This window comes from Lynx rufus, unplaced genomic scaffold, assembly GCF_022079265.1.
Source record: "Lynx rufus isolate CCGP_SWC_20201006 ecotype Redwood Valley unplaced genomic scaffold, mLynRuf1.p SCAF_6, whole genome shotgun sequence".
Taxonomy (NCBI): Eukaryota; Metazoa; Chordata; class Mammalia; order Carnivora; family Felidae; genus Lynx; species Lynx rufus.
In genome coordinates, this window is record NW_025814878.1 from 115,304,726 (window position 1) to 115,318,176 (window position 13,451).

General features: G+C 46.4%; 1 protein-coding gene across 1 annotated transcript; it reads right to left on the reverse strand.

Annotated features, from left to right (window-relative positions):
• Nucleotides 1–739: 739 nt before the first annotated feature.
• Nucleotides 740–11,714, reverse strand: LOC124529035 (butyrophilin-like protein 1). The gene is made up of 9 exons (XM_047102937.1): nt 11,630–11,714; nt 8,897–9,244; nt 6,043–6,324; nt 5,727–5,927; nt 5,467–5,487; nt 5,349–5,375; nt 4,315–4,341; nt 1,824–1,850; nt 740–1,404 (listed from the first exon to the last, which is right to left on the reverse strand). The coding sequence occupies exons 1-9, from the start codon at nt 11,712–11,714 to the stop codon at nt 740–742; spliced, it is 1,683 nt and encodes a 560-aa protein (XP_046958893.1).
• Nucleotides 11,715–13,451: the final 1,737 nt, after the last annotated feature.

Here is a 13,451-nt window from a genome sequence, read left to right on the forward strand (position 1 = left end):
ATAGTCAAAGCTTCTTGAAATTCACCCAGCATCTGAAAATTCTCTTCCTCATTCATATCTTTATTCTGGTAGAAGTTCTCTACTTTCCAACTGGAGTTGACACACAGGAAGAACCAGATCCTTCTTCTTAATTCCTGAATTAACACAGCACTGGTATTTCACGAATAACAGATTTTTACTAAGGTTGGTAAAATAAGTGTGCTTCCACCATCCCAGAATAGGAGGTATATACAGTAGAATATTAGACTGCTTTCCTCTTGAACATCAATCAGCCATTCATTTCTCCAGAAATTTTTGGATGGCCAATGTCTCTGGTCAGAGTGCACATTTCCCAAAATAGAACTGGTGACCTACTCATAGCCTCTGGATTCATCTGCACAACTCAAGTTGGATAAAATATACACCATTTAATTCTGCAGAGTCATTCAGCCCTCATCTCCTTCATATCCAAGCAGAATAAAGACTGTATGAAATAATTTTCATTACCAAAAGAAGCACTTCTTCCAATAGTTAAATTCAGCCTACCCTAAACCAGCTCAGTCAACTATTATCTTCTGTTGCCTGAGCATAAGGCATGAACTGACTGTTCTCATAGCCATACCCCAGGAGACTGCATCCAGAGCAAGAGTGCAAGACACCAGGTCATCCAGGACTGACCTCAGAGGTTTTTGTCTCAAGGAATGTGAAGCTCCAGAAAGAGCCACCATAAGGAGTCTGGGACAGTGTTGGGGTCCTATGGTCACATAGCCTCAGGGCCATAGGGGAGTAATGGAGAGTCGGCCCCTGGGAGAGCACCATCAACAGCAGAGCCTGAGCTGAACCCATCCCCTGAGAGGTTTACAGTTTCCTCCAAAGAAGAAGGAGGATTGTTAAGGGGCACAGGGGTCTCTGTAGGCACACACACCACAGAGCAGATGGTCAGAGACACATCTCCTGACTGAATCATGAAGTATGGAAACAGAGTCCCAGTGGAGGAAGTTAGAGGGAAGGAGAAAAGGTGAGATCCATCAGTCATGTTATAGAAGGAGACATCCCCTTCTTTGAGGTCTAAGAAAACACCCACCCTGTGGGGAACTTCATCACAGATTTCCTGATGCTCAGGGAGGAGAAGGGCATATAATTTACCTCCATCCCACCCCAGAACCCAGAACCCCACTTCTGGCCCCTCTCTGTACCAGCCTTTCCTCTCCACATCTCCCCTACAGACCCCCAGACCCCACTTGCTTCTGTTTCCATTCCTGATCTCCACCTCCCAGTAACAGCGCCCTGATGTGATGGCCTCCTGGCCCAAGATGCTACACGATGCTCCTGGGTCCTCAGTTGTGTCCTCCAAGGTCACACTAGTCTGTCCACCAGAGACAGCAAGGTGGGGATGTGCAGACGCTGGATCCAGAGTGACAGACACTGCAGAGAGAGTTGCCAATCATGCAAGACCTTCCCCTGCCCCATAACAAGGGCACACAACCACCACCACCACCCTCAGACACCTAGTTGCATATGGGAAGGGCTAAGCCTCCTGAGATGAGAGTCTTGTGACTCAAGTACACAGCTCTCCAAGCAGGAGAAGTAAGCATAAGACTGATCTGAGGGTTAGATGGGTCACAGGGAACTTGAGGACTAGTCTGGACTCAAGGACTTAAGGATCTATTTGGAATCCAATATCAGTCACATCCTCTAAGCTCAGCTATGTGACTTTCACTGCCCCATCCCACTGCACAACCATTGATGGTGCCAGCATTTGTAACACCACAGCAAGCTAAAGGAGACATCAGAGGCCATGGGGCAGCAGTAGGAGTACCCAGAAAGAATGAGAAGTAACTCACAGGCCTGGAACTTCTCCTTCCGCCAGTCTACAAGAGAACCATATTTCACAAATGTAACAACAAGTCAGAGATTTGAGGAGACTGTACATATCAGTGTCGATATCTTTTGGAAAAATCATTTGGAAACATTCAACTGAAGCATTTATTTCTTTACACACACACACACACACACACACACACAGCCATCATGCTACAGCCTTCCCATGAAAGCCAAGCTATAAAACTTAACCACTGAGAGGCTGGATAACAACCTGAAAAGAAAGCTCTAGACCCAGATTTCACCATCATATTATGCTTTCTCAAGAATCCTTAGCCACACATCTATCCTGAAAGCTAGGTTTTCTTGAGAAGAATTGGGGAGATAAAAAATTCTGAGGCCTCCGTTTATTTCTAAAGAATTGATTAAACTGAACTTGGAGGTTGAATCTAAGCCATGGTAGAGATCATACAACCTGGCAGAGCTGAACTTGGAAGACAACTACAAGCCCTGGGCGAGGAGAATTCAGGACACAGCATCAGAGAAATTGTCCCTAGTCAGAAGGCAATGGAGAGGTTTCAAGGAAGGGAGAGACAGAAGTTCAAGCAGGAAAGACATACATCCAGTGAAAGGACACACACTATGAACTTGTTTCCCCTTTTCGTGGGTTATTGGGAGGAAAAATATCCCTATATGTAGGGGGAAATCAAAAATATCGGTCTATTCATCTGCTTCCCCCCTTAATTGCTCAGAGAGATCAAAATCACCAGGAGAAACCCCACGTAGTAGGTACCCAAATATGGTCATGTCCTAGGCCCCCTTATTCATGACACTGAAAAATTATTTTTCAATTTTTAAATACGATGAGATCAGACATTACTTCACCTCACGCTATGAGCTGATCAATATGCAAATATTGATTCTACTGTGATGGTATCTGTCCTTACAAATAAAAAGGTATACAAGGTATACATTAAAACACGTGCACTTCAATCCATCAGAGAAGGGGGAATGCTAAAAGAAGACTATTTGATCCTTATTTTTGATAAATAAATCCCAGGAACCAGTGAGACTCTTTAAGGGGGTTTCCTCACACATCTAGCCCCAGGTCTCCTGCATCCCTGGCTCCCCCTTCTCTGCTCTCATAGTCCATGTTCATGATCATGAACAAAACGGCTGGGACAAACACCCGCGCGTGCACACACACACACATACACACCCCACACAGGTTCAAAGGACCCAGATTCTTAACTCACACCAGTGCTAAGTGGTGTTCTGGATAACCTTTCACTGCGTTAGGATCCCCCGCACCACACTCTTGCCCCAACTGCTACTGGAAGGTTGAGATGGTCTCATGATCAGAAGCAAACTCAGTCAGAAAAGTACTCCAAAACTGCTCAAAACACTGTAAGTCTTTTCAGAAATCTCTCAAAGAGGTATCAGGGAGTTTATTACTTCTTGTGCACCCAAAAACTTTGCACACCCTCTGTGTACTTTACACTCAAACCACCGTGATTATGATTTGTGGTCTCTCTTCCACCACTCTGAGCTACCCAAAATCTCTCCAAGAGGAATCACAGGATTTCTATTCCCTTCTCATCTCTTCTCTTCCTCACTGCTTTTCTTTCCCTGATTTGTTCCCAACTTTTCTGATAAACAATTTTCACTCCTCTAACTTTCTCCTATCGTATCTTCACACATTGCCCTGATAAATCAAACCAGTAACAAGCCCATCAGGTAAACATGCAATTCTCCTAAAGGAGAGATAATGGTTGTGAACAATTATAAGTTACAGTTCTTTCAAAAAAAATTTTTTTTTAACTTCTTCCTCTGTTACACAAACATACATAGGATTTTGTATATAATTGCAGGTAGCTCTCAGACCCACCACCAGGAGTCCATAAATATCCTGGAAGCTCTGGATCTCAGATTCAGAACAGGCAATTTAAAGCAATTACTTTCACAGCAAGCAGGGAAGTTTAGAGGAAGAAACCCAACTTGGACAAGGAGCATGAGGAAACAAATGATGACCACCATTCCAGGGGACCAAGACAAAAACAGGAAAATCAAAAGTAGATCTGCAAGATGTAGGAATTTCAGGGTAAAATGAATTCAGAACCAAGGATCCCCTTAGGAATACCTGAATCATAAGCAAGCAAGAATGATATCTGAAATCTTCTAGAGACAGCAATTTCTGGTCTACAAAGCTATTACTGTGTTCCAACTGTCCTTCTAAATGAGCACTCTTTTGTCACTGCACCAGCAAAAGCATCAGTTGAACAAGGTGTGTTCAGATGAAGTTGCTAATCCTAATAGTGACCTACAGTACAGGACTGGTCAGAATAGAGGCAGATCTGTGTTTCCCAGAAGAGTCCCTGAAGTCTTCACAAGGAAATGACAAACATGACAAGGAGAACAGGGACACCCACCCTGTCCTGGTATGGGGTCCACTGACAAAGAAGGGGGAAGGGTTGAGGCTGAAGGGCTAAGGGCACAGAAAACTGGGTTACTCACCTGCATACAACTGCGCCTTCCTCCAGCCTGAAAAGGGACACACTCTAGTGAAATATGAGCCAGAACAAGAATGCTTAGCATTGATCTACTGGCCTTGCCTCCTCTCTGTACTACAGGTGACACTCCCAACAGAGTAGGGAGGCTGGAGAGGAGATATCCTCCTGCGATGTGCAGACAACAGGGTATTGGGGGAAATTCCCTGGATCACAGGTCAGAAAGCCTGAATTGCAGGCTGAGTTCCACCCCAGACTGCTGCAGCTGTGTGACCTTTGCAAAGCCATTTAGTAGCCTGTGCCTTAAAAACCTCAAATATTCTTATTCTATCTCCATTCAGTTTTGCTTCTATGAAAATATTTTAGGGAATAAAATATAAATTATTCCATAATTATAAACAGAAATCATTATTACATCCAATGTTTTCCAGCAAAGAGATATTTGGGAAAGAACACAAAAGGGGACATGAATTAAGGACAGGGACGTTAGGTGGGATCTGGGGTAAAAAGGGCCAAACTTTCTCAGAAAACACATCACTGTTCTGGAGCATTGACAGCTAACCCCACCACATTCCCACCCATGGTCTGCCCAGTCCTCTACCCATCACTTTGTGACCAGCACCTCCAGGAACTGGAGAGAAAAGACTCTCCTGGATGGTGTTATATGGAGGGGACACACTCCTTAACCTAATGACCCCATTTATTTACATAGCTTCTTTACCAAAATCTCACAGCATCCAGTTTGAATGAGAACTAGTTGCACTGAAGGCTAAAAAGTTAGCAAGATGGTGGGAAGATGAGCACTGGAATAAACCCAAGATGCGTGACAGACTCCAGGGACCACCATCACCCCAGGTTCCCAAACACTGGGTGGGAAACAGCACCCCAGATAGGGAAAGTCCATGGAGCAGGGTCCTGCCCCCCACCAGCTTCTACTTCTGCCCCAGGGAAGGGTCCGTATGTCTGTGCCTGAAACAAGGAGAAGGGACACCTTAGCTTAGGTAGGACAGGAGACCCAAAGACAACTGGAGAGTCACTCACCACCCAGGTAAATGGATTTCCTCCTGCCTGAAAGACAACACAGGAACCTGGTGAGCTAATAACCAGAGTGTCTCCTACACAGGGAACTCAGAAACTTCTGGGAAAGAACAGAATTTACCGAGATCTTCTTGGAGTTCATCTGAAAGAGAGTGAAAAATAAGTCTGAACTCCCATCCTTAAGAAAGGAAAGACTGCACCTAGAGAACCCATAAAAGGACTTCTGGGTATCCTGAAGATCTAACTCCAGACCCGCCTCCACAGCTCCAGCTGTCCTCTCTGGACCTGCTCAGCCACCTGCTTCCAGCCAGCCCCTTGCTGTCAGCTTGTCCTCTGCACCACCTTCCACACTTGCCTGCCTTGGCTCCTGACCTGCCTTACCTCTGGCCTTCAATGCTTCCTCCTTTGTCCGCCGGGCCTCCTCCTTGTCCCTGTGCAGTCTCTCCCATTCCTGCATCTCCTGCCTCTTTACAGTATGTTCTGTCTTGATGTAATAGGCAGCCCCAAGGAGTGAGAGCATCAGCACCACGAGGCTCACTATGAAAGCTGGCTTCCAGGGAGAGGCCTGGGGGAAGAAGGGCTCTGCGGCCAGCCAGAGACCCCATCAGCGGCACAGACCAGGGCAGCCCAGCCCAACACTCACAGAAACCCTAGGCCACTCCCTCTGGCCCTGCTGGGAATGGGAAGTAGTGCTGACCTGGGATGAAAATGGCCATCGCCTTCTTCTGGTCCAGGACGTGGTTGAGGACTGAGCAGGTCATGTTCCCTGAAGAGCTGTCCCTCACCACCAGAGCAGACTCCACGCTGAACAGCCCTTCAGTGTCTTGGGTATGGGTCTCAGAGAATGTCAGGAACTTCTCCCCATTAGCAGCTCTCCACTGTATCTCGGGCTTTGGGAACCATCCCGAGGCCGTGCACACCACTCGGACCCCGTCCTCCTCTGGCCCTGTGATGTGCACTTGAGGGACAGAGCCCACACCTGTGAGAGAGAAGCTGGAGAGCACAAGGAGGCCTTCCAGAATCCAGGGATGCCAGCAGAGCCTTCCTCTGCACAACTCTGGTGTAGCATTGCATTCCAGGGCTCCCTGGGGAGTGGTCCCTGCAAGGATTAGAGCAGGGGTCCTGCCACAGGGAACAGAAGGAAGGAGCATGGGGACCTGCAGAGGGCAGGGCTCTTCTCCCATCCATGAAGCTGGGAAGTCCATCACCCAGAGTAACACAAAGGAATTTCGACCCAAGTTCTATCCTTCTCTGCTCTTCTCACCTCACACACTCTCCAGGGCATCCGCTAGCACACTCACTGCCCTTTGGTAAATCATTTCCATCCTTGACAACCCTACCTACTTCCTGAGCTCCTCCCGCTAATATCCACATGTTAGCTCTGCCAGGATTCCTCACAGATGCTTCAAACTCAAACCCTGAACTGATTCATATTTGGCTTCTCTGTGATAGGCTGATGATGAAAATATTCCCAATCCTTAAGCCTGTTTCACATCCAGCTCACCTTCTGTCACATATTTTTAATGCCTTCACACTCTGCTTCTGGGTTCCATCATGGGACTTATCTGGGCCACTGAGAGTTCAGGGAATGTGACTCCAGCAGAGTTGGAAAGTACTTGTGCCATTGCCTTGCCCTCTGCCACAGGAAGGACATGCTTGGGCTAGAGCAGTCCTTCCAGCTAAAGCTGTCCTAGATCAGCTAACAGCCCAATGAACTTCACCCGTGTGAGTAAACCCAGTCAAGGTCGACTGTCAGGACAAAATATATTAAAAGGCAGAGGCTTCTTGTCCCTGTTGAAAGTAAGGTCCCTTCCCATCCTTTTTCTTATGCCATTTACCTCAGGAAATTTGTGATTGTGGGGGCTTTCTCCCCTTTTTGAAATGTATATAAGTCCTTTGTGAAAACTACATAGACCTTTTGTCAGGGTTGTGATCCAGGAATGTGTTTCTCAAGACCTTGGGAGCCCTCTTTCTGAACTGTTAACACCAAGGTGGACAGCACCCCTCTCTCCCAGTTACTGGGGGAGTGTAGGAGCCTAACCTCACTAGGGACCAGGGCCCAAGTGCAAAACCACTTCCTGTCATAAAGATGGGAGAAGTTGTAAAAACAAACTATTTTAACTTTTATTTGTCTGGAAAACTCTTCATCTTTCCTTCCATTCTGAATGACAGCCTTGCTGCAGGTTTTTTCCTTTCAGTTACTCTGAATGTATCATGCCACTCCCTCCTGGCCTGACAAGTTTCTGTTGAAATCTCTACTGAGTAACAGGAGGAAGTGTTGAACCACTATATTGCACTATATTGAGCCACTATATAAAACTACATGTTAACTACACTGGAATTTAAAAGCTTTTTTTTAACTTTTAAGATTGGAGAATTTGTTTTCCTTGGGATAAAGCCAATCAGCTAACATAGATGGTCACCCCAATTACCAAGTACATTTAGGGTGCACTGCCCATGACAAATGATACTGTCAAGTCCATTTACTTGAGGGCTAGTAACTGTCTATCCAGAGAACATGTATGTAACAAGTTGTGTCTGCATGGTTATGTAAAAAGGTGAGATTTCGTCTGTCTTTGCAACCCCTTGGTAGATTCTCTGGGAGGCACATCACTTACTGGTTAATGCTAATGCCATAATAAATGGGCAAGGGGCACTAAAGAATCTACTCCTGAAATCATTGTTGTACTATATGCTAACTAATTTGGATGTAAACTTAAATAAATAAATAAATAAATAAATAAATAAATAAAGTTCAGGTGTGGGAAAAAAAGATACTGGTATGTTGTTAGGATAAACAAATTAATGCAAAAATGGGGGCAAGGGGTGTTGAGTAACAGATAATTATCCAGTCCTTAGAGGAAAAATTTTAAAAGAATGTACTCATGAACTTGCATGCATTGATGACAGAGTTGTAAATCAAAAGAAATATTTCTGATTTACTTTTCATCAATTTAACAAAAATGTGATTTTATACTCAAGTCATAATACTTTATTTTAGGAAAGAAAACTTAAAAATAAACTGGTGATTGGGGCACCTGGGTGGCTCAGTCGGTTGAGCGTCTGACTTCAACTCACGTCATGATCTCACAGCTTGTGAGTTCGAGCCCTGCGTCGGGCTCTGTGCTGACAGCTCAGAGCCTGGAGCCTGCCTCAGATTCGGTGTCTCCCTCTTTCTCTGCCCCAACCCACTCGCATTCTGTCTCTGTCTCTCTCAAAAATAAATAAACATTAAAAAAAAGAAATAAACTGATGATTTTTCTAACAACAACAAGAAAAAAATTAAGTGAGTGATGGGCATTGAGGAGGGCACCTGTTGGGATGAGCACTGGGGGTTGTATGGAAACCAATTAGACAATAAATTATGTAATAAATAAATAAATGAACATTAAAAAATTTTAAAAAAGAATTATAAGGATTCCTATTGAACTAAGCAATAAGTGAAAATCGCTCCTTTCCTCATCTCTAAAATGAGGGGACTGATTCACTTGGCCCCTGAGGTCGCTCCCAACTCCAACACTCAGGACACTAAATATAGATCAACCACTCACCTGCCACCTTCAGCTCCAAACTGGCCTCTTCATAGAAACTTCCTTTTCTGAAGAAGCAGGTATACAGCCCGTTGTCAGAAGCCTGGACCTTGTGGATACGCACAGTGGCCTCCCCCTGGCTGAGGAAGTCCTTCACCAGCGAGGTCCGCCCTGTGTACTGAGCCAGCTGCTCTTCTTTCTGTTCCTGCTGGTTTTCATAGATGAACACTGCTTCTGAGAACTTGGAGCGGAACCACCGCAGCTCCATGTTTTCCACATCCATGGCTGGGGACACATGACAGGGCAGCGTGACGTTCCCACCCAGCACTGCCACAATGGGGTCCGGGGGGCCAATCACCACAAACTCCTCTGTGGACACAGACACAGGAGTGAGAAAGTGGAGAGACACAGGTAGGGAGGCATGGAACACATACTGTCAGGTGGGGGGCCCAGGCAGGCAGGGGTGAGTAGCAGGTGGGAGGCTCTGACCTGACAGACTGAGCTGTGACCACTCTGAATTGGGACAAGATCATCTTACCACACCTTTGAAACCCGGAAATGATATCAAAGAGACTCCCTCAGCAGCCTGTGTTCCTGGTTTCCAGCCCTCCATGAAAGACTCTCTAACTCAGGGGTTCTAACCTTCCACAAGCATTACAATCACCAGGAAGGCGTGTAAAACACTGACAGCTGGGTTCCACCCCCAGAGCTTCTGGCTCAGTTCATCTGGGGTGGATCCAACGATGCACATTTCTAAGGGGTTCCCAGGGATGCTGAGACTGATGTCCAGGGACCATACTCTGAGATCACAGCTCCAGCTTGGCTCCTCTTAGAACGGGACTGAAAACTGGTTGAAGTTTATTATGTCTGCCCATGTGTTTCTCCTCTGCTGAATTACATGTGCATTAAAAACTAGAGCCCACAGTTATTTCCATTAAAACCTGCCCTCACTCCATCACACAAGCACCCAAATCACCACCACTTTTCACAGGCCTTGGTCTTCTGAGACGTGGTGGACACGTCACGACATGACACTTCTGCAGAAAGAACCCTGTTGGATCTCCAAAGAGTGACTTCTCATCTCCTGTGCTACTCGACTTTGGCTGAGTCACTATCTGTCTCACCTGAGGAATGACAGTGACTAGTCTCCCTGGGACTATCCTCTTCCCGGCCCCATTTGTGTGACCCTTTTAACCTGCAAGTAAAACCATGTCCCCTCTCTATCCAAGCCCTCCAATGCCTCTCTGGTTCCCGAAGTGACCTGCAAGCCCAATAAGGATGATCCCTCAGTGCTCTCTGACATCCAACTCTTGTTTCTCTTTCTTGCTCACTCTCTTCCACCCAACACGTGCCTCCTCTGCTCCTTCAACACCCAGGCACACTGCCTGCTTTGCTCCGGCTGCTCCCCACTCTGGAAACCCTCTTTCCTTGGGGATCCGGACAGGATGGTACTCCACATCCTCATTCCCATCTCACTGCCTACACCGACCACCGTATGGAGCACTGCTGCCCGCCCACACACCCTCCTGCACCGCTGACTGCCCACCCTGCTCTACTTCCTTCTCCCATACTGTCCACTCCTCTAACAGACATAGATTCCATGGAGTTGAGGTAGTTAGTACTCGCTGTCTCCTGCCAGAATGTAAGCTCTGTGGAGACAGGGCCTCTGGTTTGTACATAGAGCAACACCTTACACAAACTTCATACCCTGTAAATATTTATGGAATGTAATGAATTAATAACCGAATAACTACTTAGATACCAATAGAGCCAGCAAACAAAAAATAAAAGAAATTTATTTTCACACTTTTCATAGCGAAATTCACATTTTTTTTTACTTTGTAAGACATAAACTCCTCATTGGACAACTGTCTTGGTCCCCTTCCCTCATTTTATGGCCTGGGACTCTTCCTTTTTTTTTTTAATTTATTTTATTTACATTCAAATTAGTTAACATACAGTGTAGGATTGGTTTCAAGAGTAGGACCCAGTGATTCATCACTTGCATATGACACCCAGTGCTCATCCCGACAAGTGCCCTCCTTAATGCCCATCACACATTTAGCCCATCCCCTACCCACCTCTCCTCTAGCAGTCCTCAGTTTGTTCTCTGTATTTGAGTCTCTAATGGTTTGCCTCCCTCTCTGTTTTTATCTTACTTTTCCTTCCCCTCTGCTGTTTTGTTTCTTAAATTCTACAGATGAGTGAAATCATATGGTATTTGTCTCTCTCAGACTCATCTCGCTTAGCATAACACCCTCAAGTTCCATCCACATTGTTGCAAATGGCAAGATTTCATTCTTTTTGCTCACCGAGTAGTATTCCATTGTACATCTATACTGTTTCTTATTTATCTATTAATCAGTCAATGGACATTTGGGCTGTTTCCAATACTTTGGCTATTGTTGATAGTGCTGTTATAAACATTGGGGTGTGTGTGCCCCTTTTAATCAGTACATTGGTTTCCTTTGGATAAATACTTAGTAGTGCAATTGCTGAGTTGTAGGGTGGTTTTATTGTTAATGTTTTGAGGGACCTCCATACTGTCTTCTAGAGTGGCTGCACCATGTTGCATTTGGTTCTGGGACTCTTCTTAAATATTTAATTATACCTAGTGGTTGGGGGACCACCAGACCTTTCCTACAGCCAGGGCCTCCACCAATAACCATCTGTCCTGATGGAGACACAGCAGGGCTCCCAGAGGCTCTCGCCCACCCAAGGGAGATGCAGGAAGGGGGATGGGGACACACTTACCTGCAGACCCCCCAGCAGGCAACTGGAAGAAGAGAAGCAGGGAGGTGAGACAGGAGAGCAAAGAGCCTCTGCGGCAATCCTCCATTTCCTCAGGGCTGGGGAGACACACCGCAGGAGGCCGGAGAACACCTACAGAGATGAGGAGGGCCAGTCCACAGCTCTGGGCCTCAAACAGACAGAAGGGCTCAAGGCTGATAATAATCCCCAGAACAAGAAGAGTTTTTGCTACTAGTCATTATGCTGATGGGGCTGGGGGCCCCAGGACAAAGGCTGCTCAGGACAAAGCAACTGGCCTTATCCCAACAGAGGGCTCCATGAATTCCCCATGAAAAGTTGACCCTCATCCTCTATATCTCTGAGGACTTTCTGCCCCAAGGGAAAGGAATCCAGGAGGGGGCTTCCCGGGTAGCTTAGTCGGTTAAATATCTGACTCTTAATTCCAACTCAGGTCTTGATCTCAAGTCATGAGTTCAAGCCCCACGTTGGCACAGCTTGTGAAGTCTACTTAAAAAAAAAAAAATAAGATGATCCCAGGAGAGACAGAGCACAGAAACGATAAAATTTGTCCTGGTCAGACAAAAAAGGGCTTCAAACCACCTACTGCTGGGTGGAGTGGGGGTCCGGCAGCAAATAGTACTGAGAAGAACAGATGCTGGGGGTGACTACTGACTTCTCCAGATTCAGCCACTCTCTAGGCAACCACCTTAGGCTAGTTTCTTGACCTTTTCTGCCCCAGCTTCCTCAATGTCAAATGCGGATAGTAACGGGATATCACCCCAAGATACAAGGATGTAGTGCTACACAAATGTCAATAAGCGAATGAAGTGTAGGCATCACTGTATTTGTCCTGGGTCTTCTCAGATCCTCATTATTACCCAGCACCAACACACTCACCACAATCTCAGCCACTTCCTCAAAGCCAGCTGCTCCCACCTTTCCTTTTATTGGCCAAAAGCATCTTCAGAACCAACTTACCTGCTTAGAAAGCTGAGACTTCTGGAATGTCTCTAACTCAGTAGTGTGAGATCTCAGCAGACCCCAAATCTGCTCTCAGAGATTGCACTTGCAGTTAGCTGCTCTGAGCCCCAAACCCTGCTTCCAAATCCAACGTTGGGTGTCATAGGGTCTTCTTGCCTGAGAGGCAGGTGGTTCCCAGATGAGTGGGAAGCAGAACCTGAACAGGTTACAGGGGTCTGAGCCAAAACAGGGTCCTGGGCCCCCACTAAGCACTCCCAAACAGGAGAATCCACCCTTCTCTGACTCCTGCACCATTTCAAAGTGAAAGCTTACAAAAAACAATCCCAGCAGACTCTGCCCTGCCCTCTGGATGGTGCACCCCAGTTATCAGTAAGGAAGCAATGTGATCAGAGCCACAGAAACAGGGCAGGTCCAGGTCCACTGACCCACCCTGCAGGGAGTCACACAGAGGTACAGACTCAGCAATAGTTTGATGAACAACTGCTACTCTCCAGGTTGGCTAACTTCTAAACCATAAGCAGAGAGTGTGTATGGCACAGCCAAGACTAATACCTAGCCCTATGCATGGCTGTTCACTACGGAGACTACTCATGACAGTTGGTGAACACCATCAGGCAAGAGTCTTTGCAAAGCCCCTGGTGTAGCTGCTTTGCTTTTCTTCACCCGGAGACCACATAGGTGTGGCAACAGAGAGGTTACTACTGGGCATCAGGAGCTTCCAGGACCAGTTCCAGGACTCTGGCCCTGCCCAGGCTGAATGGACAGCACCCTGTGGCTTGTTAGTATTTTACAAGTATGCATGGCCTGGATACACCATTCAGTCCCCTCCCTGCCAGGCTGCAGT